Raw genomic sequence first — 25,431 nt, 5'->3', positions numbered from 1 at the left:
TAGTTTTAATACGTAGTTTAACGAGACTGCAAATTCTCTTTTCAAAAAAATCTTTCACAAGTCGTCATCAAAAGATGAAAAAAATAGCGGTTGAAAATTTTTGTCAATAACGAACAAGCCAGGAGACCTCAATTTACATTTTTCGTTCACTACTCGCTTTTGATGATTAAAGGATTTGGAGTCCTAACGCTTAATATGTTGACTTATTTCATCCACCAAAATTGTCAAACCCAAAAGTAAGACTATATTTGTTGCCATAGGTACTTTCTCTGTTGACTGTCACAAGTCACAAACACCTTGCTTTCATCTCGCTTTTAATTTTTACTATAGGATAAAAATCACTTTTCCCCTAGTTGAATGTTTTTTTTACAAAATTTCTTTTCTATAGATCCATATAAAAATCAGCAAAAACAATTTCATACTTTGCAAATCTCAATAAACGTTGTAATTAATGATAAATCGTGAGATGTGGCTATGAAATAATAATAATAATTATTATTAATCTTTAAAGGTTTATTTTTTATTTTTATTAAATTCACACCAAAAATTTTCACGCCAAGCTTATATTGTTTTCACAAAAACACAAAAAACATTGCAGCCATTCATAAAATATGATGTTGTTGGTTTCGTTTAGGTTTTGGCTGATTTTTTTCGTTGCAACTCACACTTCTGGATTTTCTGTTGCATCCACTTCATCACTTGCTTGTGGAGTCGATTTTTTGGACGGACCCTTTTCTTTTAAATGATCAGGTTTATCTGTTCCTTTATTATTGTTTGGGAGTTTTTCTGATTGACTGTTTGGTTTCTTGTTCGGTTTCTTGTCTGGTTTATTTCCTGGTTTATTGGGGGGCGCGGTCACTTTGGAAGGGTTTTTTGGTGGATTTTTATTTTTTTCGCGAAGTTCGGAAGCGAAACCCGTGAGCTTGTCATCAAGCTCATTTTTCCGCTGCTCAGATACACCTTTACCTTCGGTGCTGACAGCCAAGAGGGTGACCAGCACAAACTGAAATAAAAACATTTATATTTTAAAATAATTAACATGCAGCAAATAGAAAATAATCACGCGGATGAATTTTTTGATCTGGCAATAATTTTTTTTCTACAATGCAAAAATTTAGCTGCATATCGACCATGGGCAATCTTTTTTTTCAGATTATCAATTTTTTACATATGGGAGAATATAAAATCAGTTATAATTATCGTTTTTTAATTTTGCTCAAGAATTTAGTATAATTCTTACATTTTCATATTTTTCAAAATATGTACACATGATTTCATTTACCAATGAAATATTTGGTAAATTAAATGTTATGAATTGTATACAAATTCCTATCTTTTAACAATAAACTTAAATGTAAAATACTCAAAGGTTAACTCACACCAAGAAGAATCAGTTTGTTCATGATGTTCCTCTGTCTTGCTTCGGAAAATATGTAAAGAAAACGCTGCACTTAAGAGTTTATAAACCTTGCGCTATCACAGTACTCGACCAATTGGCTGGCGAGGCGCGTTGAAAGCCACGTTTCGACCCCTTCATTGGCCACTTGGAAATGGAAAACAATCATAATTAACGCGTGAGGTCTTTTTGCTTCTCGCTTACTTAAAAACTTGATAAAAGGAATCGAGGTCAAAAAAGGTGCAATTAAATTTCTCAAAAGGAAATGCGAGGCACGATGATAAACGCTGGCCTCGGAAAGAAAACAAGTGAAAAAGAGAAACTTTCAAAATTCCTCTTTTTTCGCGTTTTTTAGATGGATAATTAAACCGGAGTACAAATTACAAGAGCAGGAATAATTTTAATAAGGGAGAGTTGAGCTGTCGCAAATCGACATAGAAAAATAGCTTTTGGCATTATATAATATTCTCTTTTTTAGCTTTCCTCCAACTAAACATTTGTACATAAATTAAAGTTTACCAAATAAAATAATAAAATATATCTATATTATTTTTTTTTTAACTCCTTTGAAAATATTTTAAAAATTCAAATAAGGAATAAAGAATAAATTTGGTAATCATAACTTTTTAAGAGCTTTATTTGAAAATCAAGAGGTTTATCATTAATTTTAAGAATTAAAAAATATTTTTAAGTCTCATTTGTCCTGTTTGTTTGATTGCAGGTGTCGGAACTGGAGGAATTTCGACGGCAGCGGCTAGAAGACCTGGCCGCGTCGGTGCAAAAGATGTGGCGCGGCTACCGCTGCCGGCAACGCTACCTGCTCATGCGGCAAAGCCAAATCGTGATCGCGTCCGCGTGGAGGTCGTGGAGGGTGAGGGTTACGGTTTATGTAATCGCGTGCATGCTGCAAACCGCATGGCCGTTTACATTCTTTTCTTCTTTTTTATGTGTGCATGCTGTAGGAGTGGCAGATCGGCAAAACGCGCCTCTTCAAAGGCAAAAAGAACCTTTTCTGTCTCTATCGAGTGGTATGTTCATTTTCATACTTCATTTCATCTTAATAAAGTTTATTAATTAATGTAAACATTTTAAAATTGAATTTAACGGAGATGCAAAATGGTATTGAGATAAAAGTCGTTCTTCGTCCAATTTACCATTTAGAGTAATTAAAAAAAAATTTCTATAATAATGTTCCAAAACTGATTTTCAATCACCCTTAAGAATAAATCAAGTTGAAAATTGAAATATTTAAAAATTGCCAACGTATACTCTTTTTATAAATTAATCATTTTCTTCAATTATTCTTATTTCAATATTTAAATTTTTTTATTCTTTTTAATATTTAATTAATTGCACATAAAAGTATTTGATAATCAATAATTCTTTGTTTTAATCACCTGGGGTCTAATTCTGTAAGATAGAATCGTTCCATTTCTATTTCATTTTCCATTTGCTTACCCATTCTATTTCGTCGCCTTTTTCGATTACGACTTCTATTTCGCAGCCTATCCATTTCCATTTCTATTTCGTCGTCAATTTTAATAGTTGAGCCATTTATTTATTCATATTTAATTTAATTATTCCCTATGCTTACAGTGCTCTTCGAATGGTTTTTAATATTCAGGTTGATAAAATTATATGAATTATTTAATATTCAATGAAAATGTATATTTATAATTCTTATATGTCTCTCGCACCCCTTTTTAATCGAATCTTTTTATGGCTCATGGTTCCACACTGTGGTAACACAATTTGCTCCCACAATGTGGTACCACAATTTGCTCCCACACTGTGGTACCACAATTTGCTCCCACACTGTGTTACCACAATTTGCGCCCACACTGTGGTACCACAATTTGCTCCCACACTGTGGTACCACAATTTGCTCCCACACTGTGGTACCACAATTTGCTCCCACACTGTGGTACCACAATTTGCGCCCACACTGTGGTACCACAATTTGCGCCCACACTGTGGTACCACAATTTGCTCCCACACTGTGGTACCACAATTTGCTCCCACACTGTGGTACCACAATTTGCTCCCACACTGTGGTACCACAATTTGCGCCCACACTGTGGTACCACAATTTGCTCCCACACTGTGGTACCACAATTTGCTCCCACACTGTGGTACCACAATTCCCGCCCACACTGTGGTACCACAATATGCGCCCACCCTGTGGTACCACAATATGCTCCCACACTGTGGTACCACAATATGCTCCCACACTGTGGTACCACAATATGCTCCCACCCTGTGGTACCACAATTTCCGCCCACACTGTGGTACCACAATTTGCTCCCACACTGTGGTACCACAATTTGCTCCCACACTGTGGTACCATAATTTGCGTCCACACTGTGGTACCACAATTTGCTCCCACACTGTGGTACCACAATATGCGCCCACACTGTGGTACCACAATATGCGCCCACCCTGTGGTACCACAATATGCTCCCACACTGTGGTACCACAATATGCTTCCACACTGTGGTACCACAATTCCCGCCCACACTGTGGTACCACAATTTGCTCCCACACTGTGGTACCACAATTTGCTCCCACACTGTGGTACCACAATTCCCGCCCACACTGTGGTACCACAATATGCGCCCACACTGTGGTACCACAATTTCCGCCCACACTGTGGTACCACAATTTGCGCCCACACTGTGGTACCACAATTTGCTCCCACACTGTGGTTCCACAATTTCCGCCCACCCTGTGGTACCACAATTTCCGCCCACACTGTGGTACCACAATTTGCTCCCACACTGTGGTACCACAATTTGCGCCCACACTGTGGTACCACAATTTGCTCCCACACTGTGGTACCACAATTTCCGCCCACCCTGTGGTACCACAATTTCCGCCCACACTGTGGTACCACAATTTGCTCCCACACTGTGGTACCACAATATGCGCCCACACTGTGGTACCACAATATGCGCCCACACTGTGGTACCACAATTTGCTCCCACACTGAGGTACTTTTGACTCAACACCTTATTGAAATAATTTTTTATATGTACATTTTATTGACTTGAGTATATTAAAAATCATTTGAAAATTACTGTAAGCGCATAATATATGCAATAATTAAATTAAATATAAATAAATATATATAAATATAAATATGGCTCAATTATTAAAATTGACAACGAAATAGAAATGGAAATGGAATGGCAGCGAAATAGAAGTCGTTATCGAAAAAGGCGACGAAATGGAATGGGTAAGCAAATGGAAAATGAAATAGAAATGGAAATGGGACGATTCTATCTTACAGAATTAGACCCCTGCAGTAATAAATTCTCAATCATTATTCATGCACAGCATCTTTGTAAAAATGTATCTGTCGGAATATGCTGTACTATTGAAATTAATCAATTTCTAAGTCAAAATGAAAATTCCAAAAGCAATTTAACAATTTGTTGGTTAGGCGAGAGAGGAGTACCGCGAGCTGAAGCGGCGGAAACAGATCGAGTGGGCCGTTCAAGTGATCCAAACGCACTACCTCCAGTGGAGAGTGAGTTTTAATATTATTTCAATCGCACGGATCATAAATGAATTTTAATAACAATTGCAGAGGAGACAGTATTTGCAGAGACTTTGCGTCAGTTTACCTTCCGATTCGCCCGTTTGCCGTGAATGGCCGATGGCTGCAAAACGACTTGCGGACGCCAATCTCATGCTGCGCAGAATGCACCACAAATGGAGGGTAAAAATATTAATTTCCCAAGTTTTTAAAAAATACAACGGTAAATGAGAAATCACGAATTTTATTAAATTGTATGATTCATTAATTTAGTTGCAAAGAAACTAAATAAAAAAAGTAATAATATTATTAATAAAATAATAATGAAAAATGACTTTGTCAAGAGCGTCATTAATATGTAATAATTGTTTTCATATTTCTTACTTTAGTGCCACAAATACCGACTGAAATTTGATCAGACTGCCCGCAACAGAATGAGAGAGAAAGTCACGGCGAGCATAATTTTCAAAGACCGGAAGGCCTCCTATCCCAGAAGGTAAAAAAAGTATTCATTTTTTTTTGTGGTCTTGAGAATAATTGATATTAGTTAAAACATTAAACTAACTATTTAAAAAAAATTCACCTAATTATTAATTTTTTTGAACAAAAAAATGAAATTAAATAAAAATTTAAACCTTTTAAGTGTGTCACACCCGTTTCTCGGCGACTACGTGAGACTGCGTCAAAACGTGCAGTGGAAAAAGATTTGCGTGGAAACCAACGACCAGTACGTGGTGTTTGCGGACATCATTAACAAGATCACCAGGTCGAGTGGCAAGGTCGGTCCCTTTTAAAGCAAAAATTTGCGCTTGTAAATTAACTATGATTTTAATTTCAGTTTGTGCCTATTTTGTTTGTCCTGTCGACAAGTTCGATGCTGATTTTGGACCAGCGGACGCTGCAGATTAAGTACAGGGTGCCCGCCACCGAGATTTATAGACTTTCGCTCAGCCCGTATCTAGACGACGTTGCAATTTTCCACATCAAAGCCGTGAGTTTTCAATTTTAATCTAAAACTGCTTTATTTGTGATGGCTCAAAATTTTCGTCTTTTTAATTTAATAATTTTAATTTGGATGGAATAATATACATTAAAGATTTGAGAGCTTCTTTTAGTAAATTAAAAATCCTCCACTAATAAGCATTACTCGTTCTGCTCAACTTATAATTAATTTAAACTGTTTTGTAATTTTATTAATTATTAATATAGATTTTGGTGTCTTTTAAAGCTTTTTAAAGAGAACTCAAATATTTTCAAAGTAAATTACTAAAAAAATTTAGTCATAAAATAAAAGTTTGAGAAAATTAAAAGTTGAAGATTTCAGCATATTAATGTTTGAAATATACAAATTCTCTCCTCTCTCCCTCGCTCAGAAATATTAAGTTCAACAGCGATTTGCCGATTTATTTGGATACAAAAATTGCTACAGAATAAATTAATTGCAATTCTCATTATTTATTATATTTTTTTTTTTAAATTTATTCAGTCCGAGTGTACTTTCCGAATAACAAATAATTTTTTTTAAATTTTGTTCAAGTATGGTCTGTAAAAAGTATTGCAAGCTAATGCTAGGCTGTGTGCGTTGTGCCTCTAGAGTTGCGAGTTGCCGAATTTGGCCCACGAGGCCGGGTGCAGCGACTGCAGTAGAGCGGGGGGCTCGAGTCCTCTGCAGGGCGCCGAACACGCGACTGGTTGTCTTTTTCAGAGCGACCTCGGCAAGAAAAAGGGCGACTTCGTCTTCCACACCGGCCACGTCATCGAGATTGTCACCAAGCTGTTCCTCGTCGTGCAAAACGCCGTCGGCAAACCGCCCGAAGTCAACATCAACACTGAGTGAGTAGTTTTTTTCCTTTTGCTTTCAGCCGTGTAAACGTTTAAATCGTTTAGATATTTGAAAGAAATAATCTATATCAATTTAAGGTTATTATTCTAAATAAAATCAATCTCTTGAGTAACTTCAACTAGTTCACATAAATTAAAAAAAAAGAGATTAGTTTTACTATAATAGTATTTAAATTCTTATATAATCATGAGACAAATTAACAATCAAAAGTTTAAGTAAAAAAATAAATCAAAAGCATCAAAAGAAGCGAAATTTCACAGATTTTCTGATGTTGATTTATTTTATCTATAAATCCCTTCGGTGCAATTAAAATGTTATTTAAAGTTAAATTTCTTATTATTTCGTAAATGATAAAAAAATCCATTATTTATTTCAATGTTCTTAACTTTTTTTCTGCTCTACCGATAAATTAAAATTGCTTACAACACTCAATAAAAAAAAATTTAAAAAATTAAATTACTTATAAATTATTTATACATAATTATAATGTATAAGAATTTCATTATACACTTTTGTGTAAAACTTACAAAACATAAAAATTAAAATATTGAAACAATAAAATAAATATAAATAATAAAATTTAATCAAAGGAAAAGAAGGAATTCACAATTAATTAATTAATATCATTTTTCTTTTAGTTATTATAATCCTTATTTGGTCAACTACATTTGTTTCAAGCAAATCGTGTAATTTGAAAATTTTCAATATTTCTTCATTTTAGGTTTGAGGCAAACTTTGGCTCGCAGTCAGTGATGTTCTCCTTTAAATGTGCCGGCCTACCGGAAGTTCAGCCTGGACAGATAAAGATTATGCGGAAAGGCAGCCGAATGGAAGTTCTTGTTTGAGGCCCAAAAGCGAAAACGGGAGGAAATATACTGATTTTTACCAAAATCTTACAGTCCTTGGAATTTTAGTAAGTTCTAAAAATATTTGTAAGAAAGTGATATAATTTTGTTTGAAATATTTTAGGTCTTGAAGACGAGTGCGCCCTATAATTGAAGAAATTTGAAAATTCTAGTGCAATATTTATTCAAGTTTTTAAAAAGTGACGTTCTAATCTATTCACCGGAATTGTGATAGAAAAAAATGCCAAAGTTCTGGATGTGCCAAAAAGCAGATTATTTGGAAGCCAGATTGATTCTCATGGACTGGTTTTGCAGCTCCGACAGTTTCCTACAAATACATATCTCATTGTAAATAACCGGACGTTGAGAGATGAATATTAAAATTCAAATTCAGAAAATTGCATTTCTACGTCAGAAGAAAAGAGACTTCGAACAGTTGGAAGTGAAGATGCAAAAAAAGCGTGTGGTGTGGACACAATTATAACTGTTGTAACGGGAAGAAAATCTAAATGGAGAATATTTAAATGTTCGCGTTGTTAAAAAGTTGAAGATTTTTGCTACGACACAAGTTTTAAGTGAATAAATAAATGTACATATAAGAAAATAATTCCTCGAAATATTAAAGAAAATTAAATTGTGTGAGGTGGTAATAATTATATATTGCAACTTAATTAGATGAGAGATTTAAGCGGTTATTAATTAATATATAAAAAAACACAAGTTTTAAAATTTGAATTTGTGTCCCTTGTGACCAAAAATTCTATTAAAAAGATCAACACACAGACTTTGTGATTTAAACCTTGAGAAAGTATTGCAATAACGACGGTAATTTATTACGAGAGACATTCTTAGGCCGTTTTAGGCACAGGTTCTTTAAAATTATGTGAGTGGAGTTAGCTTCCGGAAAAAAACGACAAAAAAAATCAGCAAATTTCCCAAAAGCAAAAAATGTTGAAAGATTTTTGAGAAAATGCAATACACAGCAGTATGCACAATGAGTGCAGTTTACTTGTAGAGAGACAAAGATTTTAAAAATTTAAAACAATATGCTGCAGCAGTTTTTTTTAAAGACGACTATATTGGGAAGCAAAAAACTGTAATAATTATAAGTTACTATGTGCATGCGTGAATGTGTTAGTGTGGAAGAGTGTAATGATTGTTTTTGTCAGCTCATTTTATTTTCTGGAAGGAGGAGTGCCAAATTTTTTGGAACTATTAAAATTTTGAGACACCAATGAAGAGCAAAAAATGTGCCAAGAAATTTATCGAAATTATTTTTGTTGTGGTTTTAGATAATTGCTTTTCACAGTCATTTTTTAATTCTTTATGTGACACAGTAATCGTGAAAAAAATGTGCTGTACATATATTTGAAATTCACGAATGAAATAAATGCTGGCACGTTTTATATAAATAAAAATTGAGATATTTCAAAAACAATTTTCTTTTAATTTTTATTTAATATTCCTTATTTCAAAAAATCGCAAACTTTCTTCCTGTTTTAATTAAAAAAGGAATTGCACTAATTTTGAAAATATGAAAAATATAAAAATAGGTAATTCCAATTAAGAGGCATCAAACTTGATATAGTAGAAACTGGAAATCGTAGAACTTGGATATACAAATGACACGGAAAGGTAGAGCAAGGGGTATTGGTAAGCAAAAGAACGCTATTCGACGACTGATGTAAATGTGTGCAGAAAGTCACATGACATGTCTCGTAATTAATGATTCGTTCATAATTAATAATAATAATAAAGTATTAAAGTAGAAATTGGGTAAAGTTGATATCGAATAGCATGGCAAGGCTGTTCTTTGATCAATTTTGCTGCTTTTATCCTACTTCAAATTATTAATTATTAAAGGCATTCCTTATTGGTTAAATAAAATCATTATAACAATGACGGTTAAAATTTTTCTGATTATCTGTCATAGACGGAAAATTGATATTGTACTGGAATTATGGAGGAAGTGAAAACCTCTTTCTTTGATTTATAGTCACAGTCTGTCGACAGTAATGCTTTCACCATATTCAATATAACCATGACTAAAATTTTTTTTCGTCCAGAATGAACGTGTTTATAATCATTTAATTCTGAAGAATTTAAAAAATTTCAGGTTTCAATAAACTTCTTAAATTTAAAAGCTGATATCATGAAATATGTCTAGATATGAGGTAATTAATAATAAAAATCATTGGTCGCACTCTGTAATTCTCTTTTATGGAAATCATGTTAAAAATTTGAATACAAGCTTTTTTCAACACCAAAACAAATAATTTTTAAGACATGCATGAACGCTTTGTCTTGGTTTAATGGTTTCTACTATTCTTTAATCTTCGGCTTCAGCAGGATTTTCTGTTCCATCGATTTCTATTTGAGTTGTATTTTCGGGCTGTTTGTTCTTATCAGTATTAGGTTTTTCTGTTGTTGGTTTTCTATTTGGGATTTTAAATGGGTTTCCTCCTGTTGGTAATTTTATTGATTGATTGGCTGGCTTCTTGTCTGGTTTCTTTTCTGGTTTCTGGTTAGGATTTTTAGGAGGCGCGGTCACTTTGGAAGGGTTCTTATTTTGTTGCTTTCGAGCCCTGCCATATTTCTTGCCATAATATGCCTTCACTTTGTCTTGAGCCAGTCCCAGAATCTTTCGCTGCTCAGTAGGCATATAACGCTTACCAGAATCGTCAAGCTCATTTTTCCGCTGCTCGGCTACACCTGGTCTCCCTTCAGTGCCGACAGCCAACAGGGTGACCAGCACAAACTGAAAAACACATTTCTTTTTAAATAATTTGCAATGTGACTTCATTGTATGTAAAATTCCACAAGATGAATTTTTCGTCTTCGATGAAACATGGAAAGCAAAAAATTGCGATAAATTGCGTTCAGAAGTTTTTCAATTGATAAAAACAAGGAGTAAGAAATTGTTTTTCTGTAATGCAAAACTAGTAGAAAATATGAAATAAACTCTTGCAAATTCTATAAATACCTGTTTAATCAGTCATGGAATAAGTTTATTTTAAATTTAAGCCAATCTCTCCAGATTGCCTTTTTTATTTAAGTTCAAGATAAATGGAAAACGTTGATTTTAAATTTTTCCCAATAATACATTAAAATTATCACGTTTGCTTCTTTACGAGGTTCAATGAACGTTCTTTATCCAATGTAAATCAACTTTAAGTCAGTAAACAAATTTGTTAACAAATGACTCAATTTTAAAGTTACTTCATAAAACAATTAATTCAAAAAACTCAAAGCTCAACTCACACCAAGTAGAATCAGTTTGTTCATAACGACTCGTGTTTCCTCGTCAACCTGGTTTGGAAAATATGTCACGAAAGCGCTGCATTTTCAGTTTTTAAACAATACTCGGCCAATCAAAATCAAGGAAACGTGACTGGTGAGGCGCGTTGAAAGCCACGTTTCAACCCCTTCATTGGCCACTCGGAAAACAATCATATCTCGCGTGAGAGCTTTTTCCACTTCGTTTACTTAAAAATTTGATAAAAATGAGTCGCGAGGCCCAAAGAACAATTAAAATTCTCGAAAGGAAATGCGAGGCGCGTTGATTAAAAGGTGACCTCGGAAAAATGAAAAAGAGACACTGTCTTGAATTCTCTTTTTTTATGGTTTTTAGGTGGGTAATAAAATTTATTTTTCGGCAATCAAGTTATTACAGCAAAATTAATTGAAACAAGGGAGAGTTTGATATTCGCAAATTACCAGAATGTGAATTTCTTGCATTGAAATTGTCTCCTTTTAAAAATATATGTTCACAGTAATTTGAAACTTCTGGTCATTAACAGTAATAAATAAGAGTGAAATGAATATATAAAAAGTAGTCATTAATAGAACTTTGAATTACATTAAAAAAGTTTAGTGTAAGTTGTTTATGAACAAGGATTTTATCAATGCATTTATTTTTATGTTTATTGCGTTTATTGATTATCATTAAGGGCTATATTATGTGTGTGTGAAACTACCTTAAATGTTCAATTATCTTTTGATTATATTTGATTCAATTTACTTGCTGCTGCATCTCTCTGACTAATTTTCTTTTTCCAGAATCTCTCCAAAAATTAAATAAGGACCAGCTAAATTCTCAAATGTGATAAGACATTGTTATTTTACCTTCTAAGAAAGCCTTAAAAAATCTATAAAATTAATTAAAGAAAAATATTATTTATTATATTTTCATGTAAGATCTCTTTTAAGCCCTACTGCTACTTCCTCGTAGTTGCTTATTCCGAAAACATTAAATTAAAGAAGTGATTTAAAGAGCAAAGCTATCTACATTTTTTTTTTGTAAAGCGAAAATTGTTTTAATCATTTTTTGTTTTTGATTGGCAAGAAAAATTGTATTTTTACTATTTTCAGGCTGAAAAAAAATGTGATTTTATGTTGAAGGTTATGAAAAAACCTACTTATATCATTTCAATACTCATTATCTGTTTCCTTTTTTTATTTAATCAAATTTTAAATCTCAACATTTCATTTTTCCAACAATTAAAAAGAAAAGACCCATTATTTTTCTTGTTGGAAAAATGACAATTGTTGTCACGTTTGATTTTCTGCAACAATGCAGTTCGGTGTTGTTTTGCAATTTCGGGTTGTTTGTCTGCTGGAAATAGGGCCCAGCAGGAGCCTAATGTGGATGGTGTGTTTTCGGCGGCGACTCACGTGCCGTGTTTGCCTGAAACCGAACTGTTCAAACGCGCCGCGGATTCTTTCTCGGTGAGCACTCGCGACGCAGGCACTTGGCGTTAAGCATAATATTTGCGTTCGCCTCACGATGGACCGGAGGAACTCGCGGCAGAGCGAGGATTCGTTCATGCTCTTTGGAATGAGAGAGCACAACAACAAGCAGCACAAAGGTATGAGCTCGCAATTTTCCATTTATTTAACACAATCGTATATTATTTTTAAATCTTTTTATCTAAAGAATTTAATTGATAATACATAAACAAATTAAATTTCCTTTCAATTTATTATTCTCTTAACAAGTCAAAACAATCAAAAGTAAACAAAAAATTATTTAAAGTTATAAGTTGTTTTGTTTCCGAGTTGTTTACAAGTTTAACAAGTTTTGAAAATATTATTATCCCTGGATTTCCTGATTAAACAACATTTAATTAGATTTATTCATCACGATTACTTTTGTAAAGATGACGCATCTGATAAGGAAGTCATCACAAAAAAAATTAATTTTTGGCTTGTATCAGATGCATCGTTTGAGTCAATATCAATCTCAGCATTGAGCCAATGAAGAGAGATATCATATCACGTTCAACGCTGTAAAATTTGCAAAATGAAACGTTTTTTACCTGTTGTAAATTTTTTAACATATCTAGATCTAAAAGTGTCATTACAAATTTACATTTTTTTTCCATTTAAACTTTCAGCTCATTTTTACATTTTTGATATTATATTTTTCTTCCTTTTTATACATACGTGCACTTCATGCTCTTCAGAAAGTAAGCTTGAACCTTTACCTCTAAATTTTCATTTCTCAAGAAATCCGCAACCACTTTCCAAATATAATTTTTTTTTATCATTATTTTACCAGGTCTAGACTATGGGAACGGTCACCTTCACGGACCAGCCGTCGACCTGGAAACGGCGATCAGGGAAACAGGTGCTTTTTGATTTTGGTAAAAATTTGCAAATTTAATAATCAACGTGTGATTTAAGGGTACGGATGGTACCACTTTTGGCTGCTTATGATATGCGGCAGTGTGTACATGACGTGCGCCATCGGCACCACGACCCTGTCCTTTGTGCTTCCGGCTGCTGAGTGCGACTTTTCGCTCGACTCGGCCGAAAAAGGTGAAATCAACGCCACCCCTCTTGTCGGTAAGCAATTTTTCTTCACTTATTTCACTTTTTATTTGTTATAGCTCCTTGAAAAAAATAAAGAAATTCATATTGAGTAAAATTCAAAAAATTATAAATTTAAAAAGTTTAATCCGATGCTTGTTGGAAATTTAAAAAATTCAATGAAAATGCGTTGCATGCAGATTTTATTGAAAGTTGATATGGAATCGTTTATGAATTTTATCGAAATTTTGAAAATGTAAATAAAGTTTTTGGAATCACCATGAACCCATTTCCTTTTTCAAAAATATGACTGAAGCTTTCCGATTTTTTTTTATCCTCTAAGGTTTATTAGATTTCTACGCTAATATTAGCAAAAATTAAAAACTTTATTCTAAAAAGAGTAATTTTTATGAATATTCCACTAACTTATATAAGGATCAGGCCAATATCTTATTATACTATTTATTACAATTAAATCATTTTTATTTTGTCAGTAACTACTAATCAAGTCAGCAGTTTATATTTAATTATACTATTTGTGAAAAAAGAGTTGTAGCGGAAATTCTTCGTAATGAGTTACGTCTTTTTAAATAAAGCAACGTATTGTTGTGGTTGTAATTAACAAAGCGCGCGCGCCTCCATTACAATTAAGGTCAGATCACGTCGGGTTGTCTTGTTTAACATCGGAACACGTGCAGTGCGATTTGCGTCTGTTTCTCGCGAAACGACAAGTTATTTTGAGTTTGCGACAGGTTCGAGATAAGAATTAATTGAAGGAAATACCTTGAGATTTAGAGAAAATAAAATACGTGCCTGCAGAAATCCAGAGTTGCTATGACCGTGATTATTTTTGTTTGTTTGAATGTCTTTAATAATAATTAGCACACAAGCTAACCAATAAAAAATTAAACTTAAAAATATAATTATTTTCAAATATTAGTGTTATATTTTTATGTTATATAATTATAGACTTTAAAATTTTGTTTATTATTTTTGATAATTTAATTAATTTGAGGTTTTAATTTTATTTTTAACTACATTTTTATATATATTAATTTATTATACAAGCATTGTTTTACTTAAATTATCTTATTTTAAATAAATATTTTAAAGCAAAAGTATTCTTTAGACTATGAGTTCTCGCTTCATTTTAGGTTTTGACTATCATTTAAGAACGTAAGAGGTAAATAATTATGAGTTTATAAAAAATTTAATCACTTAGAATGGTAGATATTAACACTGAAAAATATTATATTCTTAAATGTTTTAAAAGATTATTATTTATGTACATAATTTTGTTCATATTTCTTCTTGTTATGTTTCTCTTTTTCTTGCCGATTGATTTGAATTTATTTTTAAATTAATTAATGATTTTTGCAGGGATGATTTTTGGTTCATACGTGTGGGGCTCGATGGCGGACACTCGTGGCAGGAAGAGTGTGCTGGTCATTTCAATGACCATGGACTTTGTGGCCGCTCTGCTTTCCAGCCTCGCGCCCAACCTGCTCTCCTTCCTTGCCTGCCGCTTCTTCAACGGATTTGGGTAGTTCAACGCAAATAAAATTAAATAATAATTTTAATCAATCCGTTTCAATTCCCAATTAGAATCATCGGCGCGACGAGTGTGGTTTTCCCGTACATGAGTGAATTTCTCGCTTACAAACACCGAGATCTGAACCTCTGCAGGCTGGAGCTGTTTTGGGTACTCGGAGTTTGTGCCGTTCCAGGTATGACATAAAACTTTTGTTTGTTTTGCTTGTTCCATTTTTAATTTCAATTAAAGTTGTATAGGAAAACTATATAAAATTGGCTAATCTGGTATGAAAATTTCTAAATAATTTTTTTTAAAGTTATCCATTATTTTTTATATTTTTGAATTAAGATAAATCAAATTTCTGTGCTTAGGTTTGGCGTGGATTGTGATTCCACTTCCGATCACTTGGACGCCGTTTCCTGACCTTATCCTTCGAAGTTGGCGCCTCTTCGTCTTTTTCTGCGGCGTGCCCAGTTTGGTCATCGCCATTATTTTGCACTTCTTCTTCATGGAAACACCAAAATTCCTTCTGTCTCGAGGCCACCACGACGAGGCCTTGGAAGTGCTGAGGAAGATTTTCGTCTTTAACAAGAAAAGACCAGTGTCGGAATATTGTGTAATTGATAGAAGAAATTGCCTGTGAGGAAATAATTCTCACTTTTACAAATTCAAGGTCCATCGGTTAGCGGCCGAGACGTACGATCTGCAGTTGAACGAAGATGGTTCGCCGGTTCACCTTCCGTTGGGCCACAAGGAACCAAAAGCCTCTCTATGCAGACAATTCGCCAATCGGATGAAAGTTTTGTGGGAGCAAAATGTGGCCCTGTTCTCAGGGCCTTTGGCCAAATACACGCTGCTCGCCTGCTTCATTGACTTTGGAATTATGTCCAGGTAAAAAATGTTAAATTTGTAAAAAAAAATTAATATTCACAAATTCTTTAATAAAAAATGGGAACCGTTGAAGCAGGAAATTAATTAAAAGCTATACAAGCAGTTGTAATGATTTTAATTTTTTAATTGAATTACTTGATTTTAAATAATTTAATTTAGGTACAATTAAATTAATTACAATAAGATGAACGCTCTATAAAAAAATTAAACAAATGAACAATATTTTTATATTCAATTGCATAAAAAATAAGCAATTTTCTCAAATTTAGGATTAATTCTTCCAATATTAATTTAAAATGCATTATGTAAAAATTATTTTTGCAGTTACTACACTTTGATGCTGTGGTTTCCCGAGCTGCTGGAACGGTTCAGCTCGTTCAACCACCTGCACGGCGAGGAGACGGAGGTGTCCGGCGTGTGCGACGTCATGGGGGTTGTGATGGACCCGAGCGCCAACAACTGCACCAGTCCCGATCACATGCACGGTCCAGACAATGAAGTCTACCTGCACACGCTGATCATCGGCCTGAGCTGCCTGCCTACGTCGCTCATGCTGGGCTACCTCGTCAGGAAAATGGGCACCAGAATCATGCTCAGTAAGGAAAAATTGCAATTGATTAAAATTACTTTCATGTCATAAATTTTTTCCATGTAAAATTTAAGAAGGAGAAATTATGGTTATTTTCATATGCAAATTATTCATCAATTTATTTTAGGAACAATAAAAAATAAACTATTACAATTCATAATCTCATTTCAATGTAAATGAAAACAAAATACGTATGTATTAGTTCCAGTTATGTATAAATTTAAATTATTCATAAATATTTTTATGAATTAATAATTTATAAAGAAAAAAAATATGTTTTCATATTTAATAAATCTTAATGATTAGTGTCGAATTTTTTATTTACTTAAGTTTTTAATATAAATAAAGCAAAATTTATTTTCAGCTTTGTTCATGACTACTGCTGGTATTTCGATTCTCTGCCTGCATCTAATTCACAACGAGATGCAAAATTTGGTTCTGTCCTGCGTTTTTGAAGCCCTGGCGAGTGTGGCCGAAGCTACTCTCTTCTGCGCCGTCGTCCACATCTTCCCCACACATCTTCGGTATTATTTCCCAGGCAATTATTTTTAATTCGAGAAATTAATCATTTTCAGAGCATTGGCTGTTTCACTGACCGTGACCTGTGGCCGCATTGGTGCCGTGCTGGGCAACATTTTGCTTGGCATTTTGCTCGATTTCAGCTGCGTAGTTCCGATCACAACGTTTGGAGTCCTGCTCATAGGTGCGTACTGAAGTCGAAAAAGCAAAACAGGATGATTTAATTTCCCAATTAATTTTTTTGTCTTTCAGCGAGTGGTTTGCTGTGCTTGGCCCTTCCAAAACCATCAGGGGACCACCCGAGACATAGCATTTGCAGTCACGCGTTGTGAGCGAAAAAGCGGCTCGACGAACCTCCCCTCTATTTAAGGCTAATATTAACTATTATAGTCTCCAAGTCTGTTGGTGTAAATGTTTACTCGTTTTCGGTGCAAGTGTGTAAATAAGTGCAATAAGGTAAGTGCGCGCAAAACACTGGCAAGGACGGCCCGAAATAAATAACAATTGTGAAAAGTTGGCATTTCTCGATTTTTTTTTTAAAACTATTTCCCTTTTGATTATAAGGAAATAAAAATATAGTCGTTGCTTGTAATCACATATTTTTATCTTTAATTTGAGTTATTTACACTGATCAATTCTCTACAAAGGTTAGATATACAGTTTGTGTTTTAGCTGGTTGTTTTCATAGTTACCATTTCTTTCTTTTTCTTCTTAAATAGCCGAGACATAAATACACACTAGCTGATTTTTTATGGTCCCAGCTGCTGAGAGTACATGAGACATTAATGTTTACACTCCAAAATCTCATCACCAGTTTTGCAGTTTTGATATTTTTTGTGTGTCAATTAGTTCACTTGTAAATTTTTTTTCTGTCGCTTGAAAAAGTTACGCAATTTACGAATTGTCAATCGATCGATCTCAAACTCGTCCTCTTATTATCTGTTACAATATATAGTTCTCTCTCCACTCAGCTAGTGTCAGTTTCAAGTCGGGACCCCCTTTCATTCGTGCAGGCCAGTATCAAAAATTAAATTTGCGAAAAATAATCATCTCACTGGTAATTAAAATACAAATAACCTGATAAATGCAATTACTCAACACCTGACTAGTCACACGGTTGAATTCAAGCTACGGCAGAGGAGAAATGGTTTAAAAATTAATCAATTAAAAATTGGCCTGGTCGAGTAGGGACGGTCCCAGAGAGTGTGTTTTTTTATAAACATTAGTCGAGAGTGATGTCATATGTGAGTGGGGATAAATATCAAAACCTCTTTGTCAAAAAACCAGAGAATTATTTTCACTGCACACGCTTGACTCGTACGTACGTACATAGACTGACTCAGTCGAGAATCAACACTCGAGCGTCGATGCACTGCTTTTGTATGTAATCTAAATGTTAAGTCATCACGTTTTTTCAGCTCCCTCGGTGGCGCAGGTTGACACGATTATGACTAGAAACAGCACAAATTCAACTTGATATTGTGTTGCCTGCTCTTAATATCTTTGGCGGCAGAGGAGGAAATAATAAAAATGGGGTTGCCCAAAGCAGCAGTTCCAGTGGCAGAGGCACAATCAGGCAATAGTCAGCACCACAGGTGGACAGGCAGAAGGCGCGCAGAAGGACACACTAAATGTACAGCGGCGTCTCCTGTCCAGTCAGCAGTCGGAACATCGAGGTCGGCATCGTCTTCATCAAGATCTGAAAGCAATAAAATTTCAATTAAATTGCTCAAACATTTCAAATAAACTTTTAAACAAATTTCAGTGAGGTTGATATTGATTTGAATAATAAAACTAGAGAAAACAAATGTACTCATTGTCAAACAATAATCATACGGAGATTACAAATTTTAAGTGAAATTTTTCTGTAATATTAATTTCTTGATTAGTTTTTCGGAAAAAAAAGAGTTTTAAAGTGAAGTATAAATTATACTATTTTAGTATTTTAATCAATCAAATAAAAATTCATTCAGTAACTGTAAAAATAACTTACCTCTCCAACAGAGGTCGCCAACAAGTTGACGATCTTCTCGTGAGGGACAGCCACGACGCTCTGGTTGTTAATCTCAATTATCCTGTGTCCAACTCTCACTCCACCCCTCTCGGCTATTCCTCCTCTAAGCAGGCTACATATCTGTTGAAACACGATTAGTTCTCAACTCTCAGTTCTGCATCAATATTGACTGACCACTCCGTTTTGCACACTAAATCCCAGCTGGTACTTTGTGTCTGGCCTCTTGATTTTGACTTCAACCACTGGGGCGCAAGGAACAACAGTCAGTTTCACCACGGTTTGAGTTTTTGCGTTCTAAAAATGTATTTGAAAATATATGCGTTTAAGAAGAATTTCATTTTTGAATTCCTCACTTTAATATAATTCTGGCAAGTGGACAGCGGAAGACCAACGAGGCTGACTCCGTTGATGGCAATGATTTGGTCGCCGATGTTGAGCTGGCCGCAACGGGCTGCGGCGCCGCTCGGAGCCAGGTTGGCGATCACCACCGTCGGCAGCATGCTGCCCCACCCTGACTCCACTATCACAACACCCAGTATTTCTCCTTTGGCTTTAGGCACAACAACCTGAAAAGTTACAAAAATTGTAGAATTTACTTTGCAACGAATCAGATAAAACAATTTTTACGTTAAATCAGTTAAATAGAATTAATTATCATCTGTGCTCAAAATGCATATGACTCTTAAAATAAATTTGTGAATATTTTATATTCAAAAGTACTGCACTTCTTATTTTTAGTGCAAAAAAAAAAGCAGAAAATTAATCATTATAAATAAAAATAGCTTCTACTTTAGTTTTAGTTTTGCAATTATTACATTTTTTGTTTGTAAATAAATGCAGATTTTCAAAGCACTGTCATTGTATAATTTTAATTTAAAATAAAACCGCACCTCTTTCTGCATTTCCTTTTTGGCGAACATTTGCAACTCGTCGCCGAAAATCTCCTGCGAGTTGAGCACCTCCTGGTAGTCCATCTCTTTGACGAAACTGTGGTCTTCAATGCCATTGGCTTTCAGGAACTCCATGTATGCCACCTGGAACGCTTGCCCTATCGATTGTGCAATGAATTGAGCCTGGAATCGTTCAAAATGTATCAGATTTTTATTGTACTTAGGGTGCAAATAAAAATACCTCGTCACTTTCAAAAACATGACAGATCATTTTGGGTGTGCGATTGATTTTTGGTGGTTCCTCTACGTCTTGCGGAACGTACCGCCTCCTAGCCATAAGGACAACTAGATCACCAATGTCGGCTATGTAGGAAATTGTGCGCAGGGCATGGTCCATCATTATTTCCTACGAGAATACGCTATTGTCAGTAAAAGGTTCTCCAAGTCAGGAATTTGACATAAATGCAATAGATCACTAAAAATACTTAAATTTTACAATTACTTTTCTTTAGAAAAAAGTGTACATTGAGAATTTAAAAATAATTTAGTATAAAAACACCAAACATCCAAATGAATTTCTGAATTTATTATATTTACAATTTATATTTTTGAATTATTGTTGTTTTAGAAATTAAAATACTTTGATAAACTATAAAACGTTACCTTCAAGTCGGTATTGAGGACCATGATTTTCTCAGTGGATATGAAAAGATCAACTTCTGTACTTGGCTGATTTTCACCTTCAGGTGCCTAAAAATAAAAAAAGTGCCATTTTAATCTTCTACCGATTTTGGATCCTACTCTAGCGTGTTAATTAGTAATAGCATTAATTTCTACTTACCAAAGCCTATAGAGGAGCCGTCAAAAGCAGCGTTAGGAAAAAGACAAGAGACAAAATTTGGTTAGAAAATTGGCGCCAAAAGTGGTGCTCGCAAGACACACAAATTACAGCAGACACGCACACACACAAAAATTCAGAGTACATCAACAAGCAGCCTTTTTTCGGTTAGACGAGGATTTTTGAGTCTGATTTAGATGTAGGAGGATGGCGCAGCATGCTGGATGAGCCAATTTAGTACATTTTTTTACACGTTCAGTTTTAATTCATTTCGCCTAGATGTGTTCAATCGAGTCTAATTATTGCCACAATGAGAATCAAAAGCAGATAATGTTTCTGGTCGTTCAGCTACTGATTGTGCAATTGCAAAACTGAGTAACTTGGATCAAAACGCCTGGTGCTGAATTTGAAACAATTCACAAATAAACAGCAAATAATGTATGTATCAGAACAGTGATGGGTGGTGCTGGAAAATAATACAAAAAAATGATCAAAATTTACAAATCCGTCCGACCCCGCCCGCCCCATGCAAAACAACAACTGTCGATTTCAGTCGACTGATTTTGTTTGCAATAATCAAAGATCAAAGAGTGTCCTAACTAGAAAACTGTGTGATCGACCAAAGCTGCCGAATAAATAATACATAATATTAAAAATCGACACTAAATATTTATAACAACTGTCAGGGTTGGCTCTAAGTTTGCCTTTAATTACTTGATGAAGTTTGTTAAAGCTATTAAAATTGAGATGAAAAATAATTCAATAATCTAGTATTTCTAAACAAAATTTTAAAATTACAATTAAGTTTAAATAGAGATGCAACAAAGGATATTAAATTTGGGATGTGTGTTTCTGTTTTTAAACTAAATTTTGATGGATTACACATTGAAAAATAAACAAATTTGATGTTTCTGTTGTATACAAATTTTCCAAGCCAGCGTTAACAACCAAAAATTATGAAGCCAACTGCCAGTTAGCTAACGTAAACACACAAAAAGCAGCAAGTGTGAACCCTGATCTCTTGTTATATATTTTTTTGGCGTTCTTATATTTCAACGTCATATATCATATTCTCGGAATGTACAAAAAGACTTTTTGCTTTGTTTCGAGTCGGATCAAGTCTCACACACCTTGACTCTAGACACGGCCTCTTCAACCATGTTCTTCTTGAGGCGCTTTCGGTGCTTCTTGCCCTCCTCCTCGACCTCGACCGAGCCCAGGAACTGCAGCTTGAACGCGGTCGCCCCCCGGCCCCCCGGAGAGAGAGAAAGCACCCCCTCAGCGTCCCGTTTCGGCTCCTCCTTGGTTTCCGCCTCCTCGTCAGGCTCGTCCTCAGAGTCCGAGTTCTCGTCCGCATTCTCTTCCTCTTCTTCCTCCTCCTCGGCCTCATCTTCTTCGTCATCCTCCTCCTCCTCCTCCTCATTTAAATCCTCATCATCATCATCCTCACTTAAATCCTCTCCCTCCCCTCTCTCTCCGCGCGCGACCCCGCGACCCCCGCTAGACTCATCCGACTCATCATCCTCATCATCTATACCGTAACCCCGGGAGTTTGGGCTGCAGTTTTGGTTGGCCTGCAAATTTTAAACAAACGGAGCCACGCTTTAATCGCAGTAAGAAAAAATTCTCTCAAAATTGAATCAATTTTTCCTTTTTTTTTTAATTGTGTACATTTGTGTAGTTTTTAGTATTCTATTTACAGGTGGTGCTCAGGACGGTCCATCTTTTGCAAGATTTTTGTTTTAGTCGGTGACGTCAAGAGCTGGGGAAAATCAGAAGAGATGCATTCGCCAGTCAGACAGCGCAAAATAATAATTGAAGCAAAAATAGCTGCTGAAAAGCGGTCAAAAATTTTAATCTTATTATAGTAAAAAGCATGGATTGTTTATTAAAATTATTTACAACTTTTTTGATTAATGTAAATAAAAAAATTCAATTGGTGCGGTAAAAAAATTTGAGCTTATCCTAAATCAGAAAAGGTGCGAATCCTTGCGAACAAACACAAAAGAAAATCTGCGCAGTGAACCACACAAATGTAATAAAAAATAAAACATTGAAAAGTGTTGGTAAATAAAAATTAAAATCGCAGACTGATGTGAGCCCGGAATGAATGAGAAAGAACGAATCAGATCGAATTGAGCAGAACAATAGACTCGAATGCCAACCAACCAAAACAGCACGCGGCACTCACTCCCAGGGAGGGGCAGCTGCCAGACACAACACAAGATTTTGTTTCGCGCGTCGCACTCACCTTGATCCTGGACACGGCCTCCTCGGCCTGCATCATTCTGGTCGACTTGGTCGGCTGGCCCTCGCACACGAGCTGCGTCGAGCCGAGGTAGCGGGCGCGGAAGAGCACGCCCTCGATCAGCACTGTTGGGTCGCGCATCAGGTCTGCAAGAAGGCCGCACTCGTTTTAGTGCCCGAGCCGGGCCAGGTAGGCGACCCGCGCGACGCTGCAGCCGCCCGGGTCCTCTACATACAACACACACGGGGGCACACCAAACAATTTTGCTCCACCTTTCCGAGTCACAATTTTTATACGTACGCAAGTTTTTTTTTTTTTTTAAGAAAAGTCAATTCAAAAGAAATGAGTCGGCGATTTTTATCGTTCGCAACTGGGCGAGCGGCGGGACGCATGCAGTCAGACGGCCAAATTCAAAGTTTTAAAAAGTAACAATAATATACTGTGATTTGAATGGGAAACTACTTGGTGACACAGGTGCAGAATTGATACTGGTGCAGCGGTGCTCCCATTGAAAGCCGACGATTGAAATGAGATTAATTGCAAGAATTAATGATTTTGTACAAATAAAAAATCTTCCCGAGCAAAGGGAAAAATGGAAAAATATTAATTTACAAAAATTTAATATCTTCATTTTTCATGAGATAAAAATGTTTATTTGAGTATTTTAGTGGTACAAAATCATTGAAGATCTCCAATCACGCCTCCATGCAAAAGAGCAAATAGGAATAGGGTATTTAAATTTTTAAGAGGAAACTTAAAAATGTATTGAAACGGTTTGGAGAGCATTTTAATTAATAATTTAATAAAAACTATTTTTGGAACCCAATTAACTGTTTGTTTTTACCAAACAGAGGAAAAAATATAATCATAAAAAATAACCGAAAACTGACAAAGAAAAATTCGTTCCGATAAATTTAGCATTCAACCAATGTTGAATTATATAGTACGGGTAATTAATTTTTTATATTCCTTTGTATATTTACACTTTGTACGCTGTTCACCCAACATTTCACTTTGTGCTGGTCAATCAGTGTTTGCAACGCGTCAAAGGTTTTTTTTATAAATTTGGTTAATTTTGTTTCGTTGCAAAAAATTGAGTGACACGAATGCGATGGGAATTAATGCCGAAATGCGGGAAAACAAAATCTAACTGACGGAACGCGGAAATGCGAGAAAATTTTCATTTCCGTTTCAACGGCCGGAGTCAATAAACGTCTCGACATGGCCCGGTCGGTTGGACGTGTATTAAAAGGGGTGCTCTCATTTTCTCATTTCAACGGCGGCGTTTGCAATGGGGGCGATCGCTAGCCGGGTTCGCAGACAGGGTGTGAAAGGTATGCGGGAATCGAGGCACACACGTCACGGTCCAAAGAAAGGCATGCAGGCAGCAGGGTTTCTGCAGAGTTTCTAGCTCTCTCTCACTCACCAAAGTGCGCGATTGATTGATTGACGCGATGGGGTAGCAGATCACGTGATAAGGCAGGGATGAAAAAGAGAACAGACGCACAGTCAGTCTTTGTTTAGTCGAGCAAAATCAAGATAAATTCGCTGCATGGCGGCCCCCCGATTTGTTATTCACAGAGAAATAAAGAGGCAAAAAAGAGGAAGATCGGCGGGAGGCCAACACCTTTTTGTTACCCGGGGCAGACGTTTGATCTCCGATACGTGGCGTGTATTCAAGGAAAGAAAGAGAAAGACTAAAAAAAAAAAAAAACAGGAAGGAAAGGAGGATTTGCAAAAATGAGACGGAGGGCAAATTCATAAAAAGGGGTGGTTCTGATCGAGTGGGAAAGATATTTGGAGTGACGATATCTCGAGAAAAGCTAGGGAGAAGGAAAATGCCCATAAATTTATATTGGATTCTACACGTCTGCCGGATATGTATAAAAAAAGAGAATATACTTATTTAGGGGGAAAATAACAAAAAGTGTGAATCAAACAATAAAATTTGAAAGACCTGTTGATTTTTTCAAATTGGTTATTATTAAAAAGTAGTTTTTAGTTAGTTGCAAATATCAAATTGTTTTAACTCATTTCACACTTAGGTTACGGGAGGGTGATGTTGATGAGGGTGAAAAATGGAAATTTTGCAATGTTCTGCGCCAAATGAACAACAGTTCAAGGACGTGCTTGCACAAAAACACTGACTGAGTGAATCTCTGGTGCCAGTACGATAATATGCTTGGGCAAATGTTTTCTCACTTTTTTTCTAAATAAAACATCAAAAGCACGAGAGGGAGTATTCGCTCTCATCGCTCACCGGGCCTGACAGCCGAGTGAACGAGTCTACAGCTAAATCTCATTTTTCGTGTTAAATTTATGCAGATTGTTTGATCAAACTTTCGTCTCTAAACAGCGACGGGCGCGCGCTCTCGCACAGCAACTTTGAAGTTGCTTATTTCATCACTTGTGTGCGGCAGCGGCGGCGGCCAAAGGGAACAAAGAAAAAAAGTCATGAAAGAAAGAGGAAGAAAA

General features: G+C 35.4%; 5 protein-coding genes across 21 annotated transcripts in view; 2 read left to right on the top strand and 3 right to left on the bottom strand.

The window, feature by feature from the left end:
* The window catches only part of LOC132202258 (unconventional myosin-Ia-like), a 37,919-nt gene extending 28,873 nt beyond the window's left edge, over nucleotides 1–9,046 (top strand). For 2 of the 7 annotated variants that reach the window (XM_059629059.1, XM_059629065.1), the window contains exons 19-28: nucleotides 2,118–2,285; nucleotides 2,359–2,424; nucleotides 4,839–4,925; nucleotides 4,986–5,117; nucleotides 5,324–5,430; nucleotides 5,578–5,713; nucleotides 5,773–5,925; nucleotides 6,529–6,767; nucleotides 7,499–7,690; nucleotides 7,747–9,046. In XM_059629059.1, coding sequence (XP_059485042.1) covers nucleotides 2,118–2,285; nucleotides 2,359–2,424; nucleotides 4,839–4,925; nucleotides 4,986–5,117; nucleotides 5,324–5,430; nucleotides 5,578–5,713; nucleotides 5,773–5,925; nucleotides 6,529–6,767; nucleotides 7,499–7,622 — 1,212 coding nt within the window. In that variant the 3' untranslated portion in view covers nucleotides 7,623–7,690; nucleotides 7,747–9,046. The remainder of the gene's footprint in view (nucleotides 1–2,117; nucleotides 2,286–2,358; nucleotides 2,425–4,838; nucleotides 4,926–4,985; nucleotides 5,118–5,323; nucleotides 5,431–5,577; nucleotides 5,714–5,772; nucleotides 5,926–6,528; nucleotides 6,768–7,498; nucleotides 7,691–7,746) is intronic. The other 5 variants (XM_059629102.1, XM_059629075.1, XM_059629093.1 and 2 more) reach the window with 5 other exon arrangements.
* Nucleotides 558–1,521, bottom strand: LOC132202309 (uncharacterized). The gene is made up of 2 exons (XM_059629155.1): nucleotides 1,380–1,521; nucleotides 558–1,003 (listed from the first exon to the last, which is right to left on the bottom strand). The coding sequence occupies exons 1-2, from the start codon at nucleotides 1,401–1,403 to the stop codon at nucleotides 662–664; spliced, it is 366 nt and encodes a 121-aa protein (XP_059485138.1). The 5' UTR covers nucleotides 1,404–1,521; the 3' UTR covers nucleotides 558–661.
* Nucleotides 9,047–9,931: 885 nt separating the features above from the next.
* Nucleotides 9,932–10,910, bottom strand: LOC132205364 (uncharacterized). Its single transcript, XM_059634368.1, has 2 exons — nucleotides 10,884–10,910; nucleotides 9,932–10,380 (listed from the first exon to the last, which is right to left on the bottom strand). Exons 1-2 carry the CDS (start codon nucleotides 10,905–10,907, stop codon nucleotides 9,952–9,954), a joined length of 453 nt encoding a protein of 150 aa, XP_059490351.1. The 5' UTR covers nucleotides 10,908–10,910; the 3' UTR covers nucleotides 9,932–9,951.
* A 1,432-nt stretch (nucleotides 10,911–12,342) lies between these two features.
* LOC132205389 (synaptic vesicle glycoprotein 2B-like) lies at nucleotides 12,343–17,493 on the top strand. The gene is made up of 11 exons (XM_059634421.1): nucleotides 12,343–12,490; nucleotides 13,183–13,251; nucleotides 13,308–13,469; nucleotides 14,814–14,976; nucleotides 15,039–15,160; nucleotides 15,339–15,583; nucleotides 15,641–15,858; nucleotides 16,183–16,454; nucleotides 16,812–16,971; nucleotides 17,023–17,150; nucleotides 17,219–17,493. Exons 1-11 carry the CDS (start codon nucleotides 12,409–12,411, stop codon nucleotides 17,296–17,298), a joined length of 1,701 nt encoding a protein of 566 aa, XP_059490404.1. The 5' UTR covers nucleotides 12,343–12,408; the 3' UTR covers nucleotides 17,299–17,493.
* A 55-nt stretch (nucleotides 17,494–17,548) lies between these two features.
* Nucleotides 17,549–25,431, bottom strand: part of LOC132205387 (amyloid-beta A4 precursor protein-binding family A member 2-like) — a 118,433-nt gene continuing 110,550 nt past the window's right edge. For 6 of the 11 annotated variants that reach the window (XM_059634409.1, XM_059634413.1, XM_059634411.1 and 3 more), the window contains 8 exons: nucleotides 22,960–23,102; nucleotides 20,534–20,620; nucleotides 20,112–20,276; nucleotides 19,871–20,053; nucleotides 19,334–19,546; nucleotides 19,155–19,274; nucleotides 18,960–19,100; nucleotides 17,549–18,665 (listed from right to left, as the gene is read on the bottom strand). In XM_059634409.1, the coding sequence (XP_059490392.1) occupies nucleotides 18,594–18,665; nucleotides 18,960–19,100; nucleotides 19,155–19,274; nucleotides 19,334–19,546; nucleotides 19,871–20,053; nucleotides 20,112–20,276; nucleotides 20,534–20,620; nucleotides 22,960–23,102 (1,124 nt within the window). In that variant the 3' untranslated portion in view covers nucleotides 17,549–18,593. Of the gene's footprint in view, nucleotides 18,666–18,959; nucleotides 19,101–19,154; nucleotides 19,275–19,333; nucleotides 19,547–19,870; nucleotides 20,054–20,111; nucleotides 20,277–20,533; nucleotides 20,621–20,716; nucleotides 22,283–22,959; nucleotides 23,103–25,431 lie in introns of those variants that run through there. The other 5 variants (XM_059634412.1, XM_059634415.1, XM_059634416.1 and 2 more) reach the window with 3 other exon arrangements.

Source organism: Neocloeon triangulifer, unplaced genomic scaffold (assembly GCF_031216515.1).
Source record: "Neocloeon triangulifer isolate White Clay Creek 2 clone unplaced genomic scaffold, ASM3121651v1 ptg000002l, whole genome shotgun sequence".
Classification (NCBI taxonomy): Eukaryota; Metazoa; Arthropoda; class Insecta; order Ephemeroptera; family Baetidae; genus Neocloeon; species Neocloeon triangulifer.
The sequence above is the reverse complement of the archived record's forward strand: the minus strand, read 5'-3'. Positions and strand labels throughout refer to the sequence as shown.

What these genes read in the sequence shown, in the direction of transcription:
- LOC132205364 (XM_059634368.1), bottom strand. Translation starts at nt 10,907, where the DNA reads ATGAACAAACTGATTCTACTTGGT. An exon ending in ACAAACTGATTCTACTTGGT is followed by an intron (nt 10,381 to 10,883) that starts GTGAGTTGAGCT and finishes TGTGTTTTTCAG; the next exon opens with TTTGTGCTGGTCACCCTGTT.
- LOC132202309 (XM_059629155.1), bottom strand. Translation starts at nt 1,403, where the DNA reads ATGAACAAACTGATTCTTCTTGGT. An exon ending in ACAAACTGATTCTTCTTGGT is followed by an intron (nt 1,004 to 1,379) that starts GTGAGTTAACCT and finishes TTTTTATTTCAG; the next exon opens with TTTGTGCTGGTCACCCTCTT.
- LOC132205389 (XM_059634421.1), top strand. Translation starts at nt 12,409, where the DNA reads ATGGACCGGAGGAACTCGCGGCAGAGCGAGGATTCGTTCATGCTCTTT. An exon ending in CAACAACAAGCAGCACAAAG is followed by an intron (nt 12,491 to 13,182) that starts GTATGAGCTCGC and finishes TTATTTTACCAG; the next exon opens with GTCTAGACTATGGGAACGGT. An exon ending in GACCAGTGTCGGAATATTGT is followed by an intron (nt 15,584 to 15,640) that starts GTAATTGATAGA and finishes TACAAATTCAAG; the next exon opens with GTCCATCGGTTAGCGGCCGA.